This window comes from Neoarius graeffei, chromosome 23 (assembly GCF_027579695.1).
Source record: "Neoarius graeffei isolate fNeoGra1 chromosome 23, fNeoGra1.pri, whole genome shotgun sequence".
NCBI lineage: Eukaryota > Metazoa > Chordata > Actinopteri > Siluriformes > Ariidae > Neoarius > Neoarius graeffei.
The window spans coordinates 24,456,942-24,469,022 of NC_083591.1; the positions used below are offsets into that span (position 1 = coordinate 24,456,942).

At 40.3% G+C, this 12,081-nt stretch overlaps 1 protein-coding gene across 2 annotated transcripts in view; it reads right to left on the bottom strand.

Annotated features, from left to right (window-relative positions):
• The window catches only part of LOC132871629 (myosin-7-like), a 29,001-nt gene extending 24,550 nt beyond the window's left edge, over window positions 1-4,451 (bottom strand). For both annotated transcript variants that reach the window (XM_060905950.1, XM_060905951.1), the window contains exons 1-9: window positions 4,251-4,451; window positions 2,861-3,004; window positions 2,614-2,770; window positions 2,160-2,187; window positions 1,308-1,413; window positions 1,073-1,165; window positions 921-984; window positions 474-572; window positions 271-374 (exon numbers count right to left, since the gene is read on the bottom strand). In XM_060905950.1, the coding sequence (XP_060761933.1) occupies window positions 271-374; window positions 474-572; window positions 921-984; window positions 1,073-1,165; window positions 1,308-1,413; window positions 2,160-2,187; window positions 2,614-2,770; window positions 2,861-3,004; window positions 4,251-4,451 (996 nt within the window). The remainder of the gene's footprint in view (window positions 1-270; window positions 375-473; window positions 573-920; window positions 985-1,072; window positions 1,166-1,307; window positions 1,414-2,159; window positions 2,188-2,613; window positions 2,771-2,860; window positions 3,005-4,250) is intronic.
• Between the last annotated feature and the right edge of the window lie 7,630 nt (window positions 4,452-12,081).

The window sequence follows — 12,081 nt, forward strand, 5'->3', positions numbered from 1 at the left end:
CCAGTAACTTTAAAAGTGAATTGGTTAAATATATAGAATTCAATATATTTATCAACAGATCATTGGCATCTGGTCATAACATGGCGTCTTAGTCAAAAGTTTGGACACACCAACTGATTAATAGGTTTTTCTGTATTTTGACTACTTTCTACATTGTAGAACAATACTGAAGACGTTAAAATTATGGAATAACATATGGAATAACATTCCATAAAACTGGATGATTTTGTTCGATAACTGAAAACAAACTGCTTGAACACAGAAACTTACATCAGTTGCCATTAACTCTTCAGCATCATCAATGGAAAGAACTGTGGTTTCTCCCTGAGAAATGAATGCGTAGTCATATGGGTTTGGTGTCACCAGTAGCATCTCTGCAGGGAAAAAAAAGAATATTATGCCATTTTATCAAAATCTTTATGGATTTTGATGGTGTTTCATCTTTATTGATTTCACTGATTCCATTTACTAACCAAGTATCTCTGGTTTCTTGTTTGACAAGATTTGATAGAATATGTGATAATCTCTCTCCGCCTTGAGCTGAAAGGTCACGCGAGATTTCTCCAGGAGATCTTAGTAAATATGAGAGTAACATAACATAAGTGTTATGGTAAATATGTAAAAATCAGAAATATGAAATGTGCTTTTGATACCAATATATATTTTACAAGTACTCATGCACCTGATATGGCAAGAAATTAATTTAACAGTGCAACAAAACCAAATATATCACTTTATGCATATTATTGGAACAACTGATTAGTGATGTAAATCAATATTAACAGTTGCAGACAATTAAATATATATATATATATATATATATATATATATATATATATATATATATATATATATATATATGTGTGTGTGTGTGTGTGAGAGAGAGAGAGAGAGAGAGAGAGAGAGAGGAAAAAACACACATGTTTCAATGTCAGCTGATGCCAGTTTCCCTCTGGTGTCAAAGTGAATTCTTATGAATTTGCCCTGAAGAAAATAATAAAAATAAGGCATTTTACACAAAAGAGAAATGTTGATGTACTATTAAAAGTGTCATGACAAACATTTCTCATACAAATCTTGAGGAATTATCATTTCTAATAGTCTTGGCATTGCCAAAAGCCTCCAGCGCAGGGTTAGCTTGGATAATTTGATCTTCCAAAGTTCCCTGAAAAAGAGAATATATTCCAAAATATAGATACATTTAGATAATAATTCATTTTATGTGTGTGTGTGTATATATATATATATATATATATATATATATATATATATATATATATATATATATAAAGAATGTAAATGGGAACCTTGTTTTGATTAGATGAATCCTTCTTTGTCCCACTTGCTGCAATACTGGCAAAGTACTGAATGACCCTTTTGGTGTTTACAGTTTTCCCAGCACCAGATTCTCCACTACATATGAAAAAAATATTGGTTGCAAGCTAGAAAGTAAGGTATATTAACACAGATAGGTGTTTCTTTTTGCCCAGGTGTGCCCTCTTAGATTGATTATTTTAACAGTTAATAGCTCTGAATGTCTACTTAAGTAATTTTGCACGAGAAAGAGTGCAGGTATCCTGAATATCAGCATGGCTGTGATTTAGCTGCAGGCAAGAGGCCGCAGGGTGAATGCTGTAGGTAATCATTCAGAGCTATTAATTTTTTAAACAATCAATCTAACAGGGCATACCCAGGCAGCAAGAAACCCCTGTCAGTCACATGTTCAATTATTTTTGACCAACTAAACATTATGTTTCGACCAAATATTGTTTCAAACCCAAATGTCTTGAAACAAAAGAACTGGCTTTGCACTCCAGTACTTTTGGAAAGAACAGTATAAATGAATAGCCTGGGGTCTCAAATTTGTGGGGAAACCTTTGTTCAAAAAGTGAGGGCTCTATTTTCCTCACTTTACTGTAAGCTTATGCATTAGGCCTAACATCTAATACTTAGTCCCAACTCTCAATTTCTATAATTGACATCTATTAATATATGAATGTGATGTAGGTGAATCAATTATAGATAGTGCCTTATAGATAGATAGATAGATAGATAGATAGATAGATAGATAGATAGATAGATAGATAGATAGATAGATAGATAGAATGTGAGTTTAAGTACTCAGTATGTTATAAAATTGTGGCTTATTAGTAACTTACGTAATCAGAAGTGACTGGTTTTCACGGTCTATGTGAAGAAAGAAACAAACAATCATTTATTACACACTGCAAATAGCACATTAATACAGTATATTATTTGTAAAGAATAACATTTAATTCTCAGACAGACATTTAATTTCCAGATTTTGAAGAATGGAAGATTTTTTTTAATAATTATAAAATTTAGACAGCATTTTTTTTTTGTCCAAAGTCTTCCCCAAACATTCATAAGAATTTATAATCATAAAGGTATGGCATCTTAAAGGGAATGCTAAACCTTTCAGCTGCACATCAGTCCATTACTTTATTGTGGTTCAGTTTGTTTAGAAATAAATTAAGTTAGTGTTATTAAGTTAGGTTAAATTAAATTAAGTAAACTTAGTGTTAATATTACCTTAGTGATATTATTTATCAGTGCAGTAGAAATGACTACTGTTACTTGTTTAGCATTTACCTGCCAACATATACTGATATGCATTATCAGAAATGGAGAAAATGTGAGGAGGTGCTTCACTTCTCTTCTTGCCCCTATAAGCTATTACCACTTCCTGATTATAGACTGGCAGCCACTTGTAGGGGTTGACAGTGACACAGAACAGCCCTGAATAGGTCTTTGAGGAAAAAATATATATGCATTCTTTTAGTTATTTTGAACAATAATGAAAATGTTCAATTGGTTTGAATTACCTTCATATACTCACATAGATCATCCAAGCAGCATAACGCTCTTTGAGATTATACAGCACGGCTGGCTCATGCAGGAAAGTCAGCATGGCCATGTCTTCAATTTTGTCAAACTTTGGAGGATTCTGTTGCAGAATCTGACTGTCCTTAAGCGTCACTGTCTAAAAAAAATTATGGTGTTTAGAATATTACTTACTTGACATAAAGAAACTTTCTGAAAAGTGATCAAATATTCTGAAAAAAAATAGTTGCATGTAATATTTGACATGTTTTATAGAAATAGCCGTCTTGAAAATCCTTGGAAATAATGTTCACAGTGGAACATTATAAGTAACATATATACACATCCATCCATCCATTATCTGTAGCTGCTTATCCTGTGTAGGGTCGCAGGCAAGCTGGAGCCTATCCCAGCTGACTATGGGCAAGAGGCGGGGTACACCCTGGACAAATCGCCAGGTCATCGCAGGGCTGACATACATTATATATATATATATATATATATATATATATATATATATATATATATATATATATATATATATATATATATAAGAAGCCAATCTTTTTTTATGAGGTGATTTTGGACATTTTGGAACAGCTTTCATTATTATTTAAATATATTTTGTTATTGCTTTAGTTTGGTATTTTGTATAATTTAGAATGTGTAATATTGAAAATTTCTATGTAGAAACAAATCAGAACAAGCCCTGTGATGACCTGGCGACTTGTCCAGGGTGTACCCCGCCTTTCGCCCGTAGTCAGCTGGGATAGGCTCCAGCTTGCCTGCGACCCTGTAGAACAGGATAAAGCGGCTACAGATAATGAGATGAGATGAGATGAGAACAAATCAGAACATGTGTATTATAGACACTACATGTCAAAGCATAGAAGTGATATTGCAGCTATTTTAATTCTATCTATCTATCTATCTATCTATCTATCTATCTATCTATCTATCTGACTAACTAACTTGATGCCTAATTAGTATCTGGTTTAAACTCTATCTGAGAAATAGAGTTCATGTCTTGATTTATTTATATACATGTTTATATTATAATTCCAAAAATATTCCCAAAACTCCATGAGGAGTATAAGATGTATAACATATAGTACATAAGTTCTACGAGATGCTGATAAATGACTTTTCAACTTAGTAAGAAATAAAATTTTGTTTGATCACATCTATATTTCTAATCACACATCTAATATGCAGATGCTCCTAAAAGCCTGATAAATTATTTATATATTAAATTAATGTATGTGTTTATGCAGTTTATTTTTGTGCTTTAAAACGCATGAGCTTTCCGTTTTCCATTTAATAATTAGAGATTTGAAAGCAACTTGTATTCATGTAATATATCTTTAACCATATAGAAATATGAGAGACAATGTTTTTAAACTGACCTTCCCTGATTCAGTCTCTACAGTCACTTTATCTCCTTCACGACTGGTAATTGTGGCCTTAACAAACTCCTCCACAGGATCAGGCACAAAACATTCTTTCTTCATGTCAAAAGGACGAGTCTGTGCCTCTAAACGTTCTTTTTCAGACTTCCGCAGGTAAGAGCTTGCCACCCCGAACACTGCCATCTCAGCATCCACCATACTTATTCTAAGAAAATGTCAAATTTGTTAAAAGTGATTAATGAATCATAAAATAAATATGTTACAACAATATTTCAGTGACTACTGCAAATACATCTGCACTGCAGGTTTCATTTGAGCATAAATGTACTTACTGATTTATGTCTTACTGGATACAGAGAATGATGAAAATTCCAGTGCTTTGTTAGTAAACCTAAAATTTAAGAAAATCAAAAAGAAAAAAGTCAAGCCAATTCACATTTTTGCAATGCATCAGCACATAAAAAACAAGTATAGGCATGCTGAATTAGTAGAGATCCAGAAGCATTGTAAGAACATAGAGCAAAATGTGAAAAATAAGAAGTCTATGACAAACATTGGGAAAACTCACACAATAGCAGGTGTAATGGCTGGGCAAAAACTGAGATCTAATTTATAGCCTCAACCACTTCAATCTCCAATGCTATGAGGTCACACATGTCCTCTGACTATTCCCAGAAAACACACACACACACACACACACATTTAAACACTTAGTACATCAGTTTTAAGTGTTTGGCCTGACAGGCAGGAATGCTGCATGTCTGTTTTATCCCACATTAGCACTTGCTGTCAGTCTCTAATTCTTTGGCCCAAACCTTGTCACTGCCTTATTTATTTATCAGATCTATTTCTAGAAGTTATAAAATTAGACATACTATTAGTTACTTATGTGTACTTATTTTCTATTATCTTCCATATGGACTATTTTGAGGAATTTGAGCAAAATACATTACATTGTACAAAACATGAGCAGTCCCCCCCCCCCCAAAAAAAAAAAAAAAAAACCTGTCTGTAATTCTTAGATAGATTTCTTGGACAAAAACTGCTAATAAATTGTGAAGGTACATCATAATATCCTTATTGGCATTTCAGAAAACTATAAATGCAGACTGGGTGTCTGGATATAGATCTATTAACAATAAATAGTCCAATTTCTTCAGAATAATCCTGTCATCTACCACGAGTCTTGTTCTGAATGGTTAAAAAGAGCCTGGGGCTACTCCTAACCTCGTAAACCATGTACTGGAATGGCATAAGATTAATTAATTAATTGTGGGCATATTCTTTTAAAAAAAAAGGAGGTCAAGGATGAGTATAAACAGAATGACAGCTGTTGGTGTCTCTGGATTTCAAACCATGGATGTCAAACTAGTTTCATTCGTATCAACCCAGACAGCATGCACACTTGGGCCATATGTGACTGTAATCTGGTATGTTTGGCCAAAGTATGGTGTGGCTAACAATATACATTCTGCCATAATTTCAGTCATGTGTGGTATACATGCTGTAGAATGTGATCACACATGGGTAATGTTTTGTTGACTCTTGCAAAGCCACATCTAGTCTGTAGTAGAGTGTGGAACTTATGTGCCAGTACACACCTCAGACTATCCATCCATCCATCCATCCATCCATCCATCATTTAACAATACTATTTATCCATCAGGGTCATGGGGAAGCTGGAGTCAATCCCAGCTGACTTCAGGTCAGGGGCAGAGTACACCCTGGGCAGGTCACCAATCTATCACAGGCTAACACAGAGACAAACAGCCATTCACACACACCCACTGGCAGTTTAGAATTGACCTAATCCACATGTCTTTGGACTGTGGGAAGAAACACATGCAGGGACAGGGAGAACATGCAAGCTCCATACAGAAAGGTCCCAGTCAGCAATGAGGTTTGAACCCAGAACTTTCCTGCTGTGAGGCAACAGTGCTAACCACTGCACCACCATGCCACTCCCCACCTCCTAAGTGTACACAAATTTAAGTGGAAAAAGTGCTAACTCTAATTTTTCAGCCTTCCAATGAGTGAATTCATGTCTGAAAATAGTATTTTGTAAGTTAGGGGATGTGTAGCAGGAAGTTACTTCAAAAAGGCATGCAAAAAGTCTATTTACTTGCCTTGCTGCACCCAGAAGACAGAGACGAGTATGGCTTGATTTTTATAGTCCCAGGATACCCAACAATGGATAAACTGAGATACAAAAGCTGTTCAACTGGTTATTACTACACTGGTGATCAAAAGAAACTGCTGAGGTGCACATATTATTTTATTCTTAATTTTGCCTTAAGCAAAGCCCTGATATACCATACCAGTCACCCCTCTGAAACAGTGAGACAACAAAATGTGTCATGGACTGGCTTTAAATATCCTGCCTGGCAGGTACAGGTATCCTGGCAGCTTGGAGCATTCTGGGCAAATGAGGGTTGGTTTGTTATTTTGTTGTTTTTTTGTTTTGTTTTTTTTAAATAGCCACTCTACCTGTGTGCTGTTGCTGGCACACACTGAGGCATGGCCTCTTACAGTACATCTCCCTCTAGGGATGGCCCCTGAAGTTCCTAGGTGAGCAGGGCAATTGCACTGGAACTCCCTAAAGAGCTCTGGATCTATTGGATCAGATGTGGCTCTTTGGGATTCACAGGCCTCCAACTTCATGCTCCTGATCTGGAAGCATGGGTGGGGGGTACTCAAATTAGCATTCAAATGATGACATGCCCAGAGATGAATGTCAGAGGGTATTATGGGTGTATTTAGCCCATGGGAGGTGTTCTGCCCATGAGGATGGACTACTGGAGGCAAGGCAATGCAAAGTACATCCTAGGTCTTGGTTGACTATCTCAGTCTGGCCATTTGTTTAGGGGTGAAAGCTAGAGGAGTGTGTCATTGGTCTACTGATGTGTCTAGTGTAGCATGCTGTGTGTTGTGTGCTTGTCACCCTTCTGCTTTCAGCCACTGCCGCTGGCTAGCCTTGTAGGTAAAAAGGAAGCTGAGTGTGTAAGTCTTCCCTGCCAGTACATAGCCTCTCTGTAGACAAGCTCTATGCAGTGCCTCCTCGTGGTGACACATGGATACTGAGCACCTTGCGGCCTCAGGTTAAACTGCAAGACACTCTGAGGTCTGCCCCCAGACGTGTGGCATACTAGGTGCAATGCACTGATGCCCACGAACAGACCCCCAGCTATGGGAAAATAGCTAAGGGAGTAAACCCTGACAAAAAAATCTTGGTCCTCCAGGTTGGGGGTTGGGCTTGGGGCTAACACCTCCATCCTGTAAAACAAACCTTGTTACAGAAACATCAACAAATGCCCAAACCACAGGCCCATCAGTAGATTTGAGCCAACCGAATGACAGTATGACTACTCCGGATGAAAGTCTCCAGCAGGAAGTCAGGAGTAAGAATGATAGTCTACTTGGGCCAAGAACAACTGTCTGTGTTGGAACATGGAATGTCCGCACTATGTTTGAGCCATCCAAGTCTGCACAGGTATTGCAGGAGATGGAAAGGTATAGACTGGACATACTTGGGGTTAGTGAATGCCACTGGACTGGATCTGGCAGACAAGTTGCCAGCAATGGATACATCATCCTACACTCTAGACATGACAGTAGACATGTGGATGGTGTAGCCCTCGTAGTGGCCAAGAAACACATAAGGGCATTGCTGGAATGGGAGCTGCTTGGTGAAAGAATGATCAGAGCTTGCTTCAACTCCAGACACTGTAAACTTACTGTAATTCAGTGTTACACACCCACCAATGAAGCAGAGGAGGAGGACAAGGATGACTGGTACAAAGCTCTGCAGCATGCGGTCTCCAAAGTCCCTCAGCATGACATGCTCCTGGTCATCAGAGACATAAACGCCAAAGTCAGCTCTGACAACACAGACAGGGAACGTGCTATGGGGAGACACGGGTGTGGAGCTATGAATGACAATGGAGAGCGTCTTGTTGACTTTTGTTTGGACAGCAACTGTGTGATAGGATGGACCATCTTCCCCCACAGAGACATACACAAACTCACCTGGAAGTCACCTGACAGTAACACCATCAACCAGATTGACTATGTTATCATCAATGGCAAGTGGTGGAGATCACTCAGAGATGTCTGAGTCTACAGAGGTGCGGATGTCTTCAGTGACCATTATTTGCTCTCTGCTACCATCAGTCTGAGGCTGCAGTGGACTGTCTCGCGGACACAACCCAGGAGATGTTTAGATGTCAACAGGCTGAAGTCCCCACAGGTCAACGAGCAGTTCACCATTGAGCTGAGGAACCGCTTTGCAGTTCTACCCAGAAAGGATGTGGACCCAGGCCCTAGCACCAGATGGGAGGCCATCAAGAGGACTTTTGTAGAGACAGGAACCAACATCTTGGGGTACAGGAAAAGGAAGAACAAGGAGTGGATATCACCAGGAACATGGCAGAAGATAGCGGAGCGGAAGGTTCTGAAAGCCAAGATGCTGGCCACCAAGTTGCCGAGACTCCACAGTAGGGCTCAGGAGGCATACAAGGTCAAAGACAGGGAGGTCAAGAGAGGTGCTAGGAATGACAAGCGAGCCTACCTAGAAGGGCTAGCTAGCAAAGCTGAGCAGGCAGCACAGAGAGGTGAGATGAGTGTGGTGTATAGGATTACCAGACAGCTTATTGGTACGTCATCAAACCACTCCATGCTGGTTAAGGACAAGCAAGGCAACAGCCTCACCACTGAGCAAGAGAAGGTTGCAAGATGGGTACAGCACTTCCAGGAAGTACTGAATCGACCAGACCCAGGGCCCCCTGTTGCCAACGAACTGCTGGATATCGATACCAGCCCACCAACTGAGACAGAAGTCAGACTAGCCATCAAAGCCATGAAGAATGGGAAAGCAGCAGGTATCGACTCCATCCATGCAGAGATGCTGAAAGCTGACCTAGACACCTCCAGTAAGGTCCTCACTGACCTCTTCAAGGACATCTGGAATGAGGAAGCAGTCCCCAATGACTGGAACAGAGGGCTTGTTGTGAAGCTCCCCAAGAAAGGTGACCTCCAGGCCTGTGATAACTGGCGAGGCATAACACTCCTCTCAGTCCCATCGAAGATCTTCTGTAGGGTTCTTCTTGGCAGAATTGGCAGAGCCATTGATGGTAGACTGAGACAGGAACAGGCTGGCTTCAGGAGAGGCAGAGGGTGCATTGACCAGATCTTCATGTTGAGGAACATCATCGAGCAGTGCATCGAGTGGAACACCCCTGTGCACATCAACTTCATAGAGTTCCAGAAGGCATTTGACAGTGTGCATCAAGAGACTCTATGGAAGATCCTGGCCTCCTATGGTGTACCCCCAAAGATGGTCACACTGATAAGGCTCTTCTACCTGGAGTTCAAGTGCAGTGTCATTGTAGATGGACAACTGTCAGACTGGTTTCCTGTGAGGTCTGGTGTGCGACAGGGATGTATCATCTCCCCGATCCTCTTCCTGGTCACCATTGATTGAGTGATGAAGAGTGCCTGTGACAAGCCCAGAGGCATCCAGTGGACCCCATTCTCCCAGCTAGAAGACTTCAACTTTGCGGATGACCTTGCCATACTGTCCACCAAGCTTACCCACCTCCAGCAGAAAACAGACAAGCTGAGTGACTTCACCACCAAGGTGGGGCTAACCATCAGCACTTCCAAGACCAAAGTCATGAGCATAAACACCAGATGTGAAATGCAGGTCAGTGTGAATGGCACTCCTCTAGAACAGGTCAGTGACTTCACTTATCTTGGAAGTGTTGTTAGCACAGACAATGCAGCACAGAAGGACATACAAGCTAGACTCAGCAAAGCCAGAGGTTCCTTCACCAGACTCAAGCTAATCTGGGGATCCAGGAAGTACAGCAGCACTACAAAACTCAGGCTGTACACCAGTTTTGTCAAACTAGTTTTGCTGTATGGCTCTGAGTGCTGGAGGATGACCAAGAGCAACATGAAGAAGCTCAGCGTTTTCCACAATGGATGCCTCAGGAGAATCTGCCGCATTTTCTGGCCCATGAAAGTCTCCAATACAGAGCTCTACCAGATAACCAGCAGCCAGGACACTACCACTGAGATCAAGCACTGCTGGATGCGATGGCTAGGACACATCCTCAGAATGGACCAGTCGCGTACTCCAAAGATTGCACTGAAGTGGACACCACCTGGAAAAAGGAAGCAAGGATGCCTGAAAACCACATGGAGGCGTACCATCATACACGAACTGAAGGAGATGGGGCTCTCATGGGGTGAGGCACAACATGCTGCAAACGACAGGAACAAATGGAGATGCCTTGTTGATGCCTTATGTCCCGCCTGGGATGAAGAGGACTAAGTAAGTAAGTAAGAAAGCTAGAGGAAAGAATTACAGAGGCCCCAAAGAGCTGGAAGAAAGTGTTCCAATAACAGCTGGGGCTACTGGTCAGACTGCAGATTGCTAGGCAACCCATACACGTACAATTTTTAAAAAAAAATCAACCAACTGAAAATGGGGCAATCACTACCTCCAGGCTTTCACCCTTTTCCAGTTCACAGTCCAAATTCATGTTCTGTGTGTGTGTGTGTGTGTGTGTGTGTGTGTGTGTCAGTCAGTCACACTCTGCCAACTATGTCACTCTGTCTCACTGGTTACCGCAGTTGCTGAAAGCACAAAGAAACACAACTAGACTGCTGGTAACAAGACACAGGTGAGAAATATTATGTATTACCTGCTGGTTCAACCCACCTCATCTCCATCCACAACCACAAATTTACAGGCATTGGAGAAATGGTTGATTTGAATCAGGATGATTGTAAGAAATTAAATATGGCCATATGACAATGGAATTCATGGATAGTTACTCATCAGCTGAAAATAAATCCCATCAGGATGGAGCTGCTGTACATCTTGGGAGATGCATTCCCATGTCAAGACTCCCTTGACAACTCTAGAATCTCATGCAGTGATCATCCATCACTGCATGTAACCTTGGGGTAGTCCTGGACAATCAGTAGTCCTTCCAACCTCAAATCTTGAAACTGAAATCACTCATGCAGGTTTGTCCACTACAACATCAAGAGGATCCAATCACTTCTATCCACACAGGTCACTAAGGTGCTTTCTTTACTCGCTTGTCATTTTGAGACAGTATTCCTGAAACTCACCTGGGCAGGTTATCCACTATGTGCCATTGGATCTCTGCAGTTTGTGCAGTTGCATTCTAGATTTAGAATGCAACTGCACAAACTGTTTTTGCCCAGGTTCTCCCACACCACCCTATTACTTTGCTCCCTTTTCTGTAGCTGCCCACGACAAATTTAAAACACGGATACTTGCCTACAAAGCCAAAAATGAACCATAGCCCACATAACTTAAAGCACTTATCACACCTGCTCTGCACCATGTGCCCACTGAGCCTCTAGTACATCTTGACTGAATCATGTCTCAGGTTACAAGTAAGACATGCATCAAGGCTGTTCTCTGTCCTTGCACCCAGATGATGGAATTAATTTCCTCTGCTTGTCTGAATAACTGAGTAACTTCCTGTCTTCCAACAAAGACTAAAGTTCTACTTACACCAAGCACTTAAATTAGCACTAATACTGGATGAACCTCTGCAACAGAGTTTTTAGTATGATGGTACTCTTAGTCCTTGATCTATGGAATTAATATGAGGATGTGTTTTTGATAGAGACCACCAAGTACTTCTCTAAGTTCTTATGAATAAGGGGATACAATCAAAACATACATGCTCACATGCCCAAGAAGGTTTCCAGGTGATTCTTACTGTTGCTGGTGGTTAGAAGTGGTAAAATAGAACAGTTTCTCCAAAAATCTGGAAGAGGATAA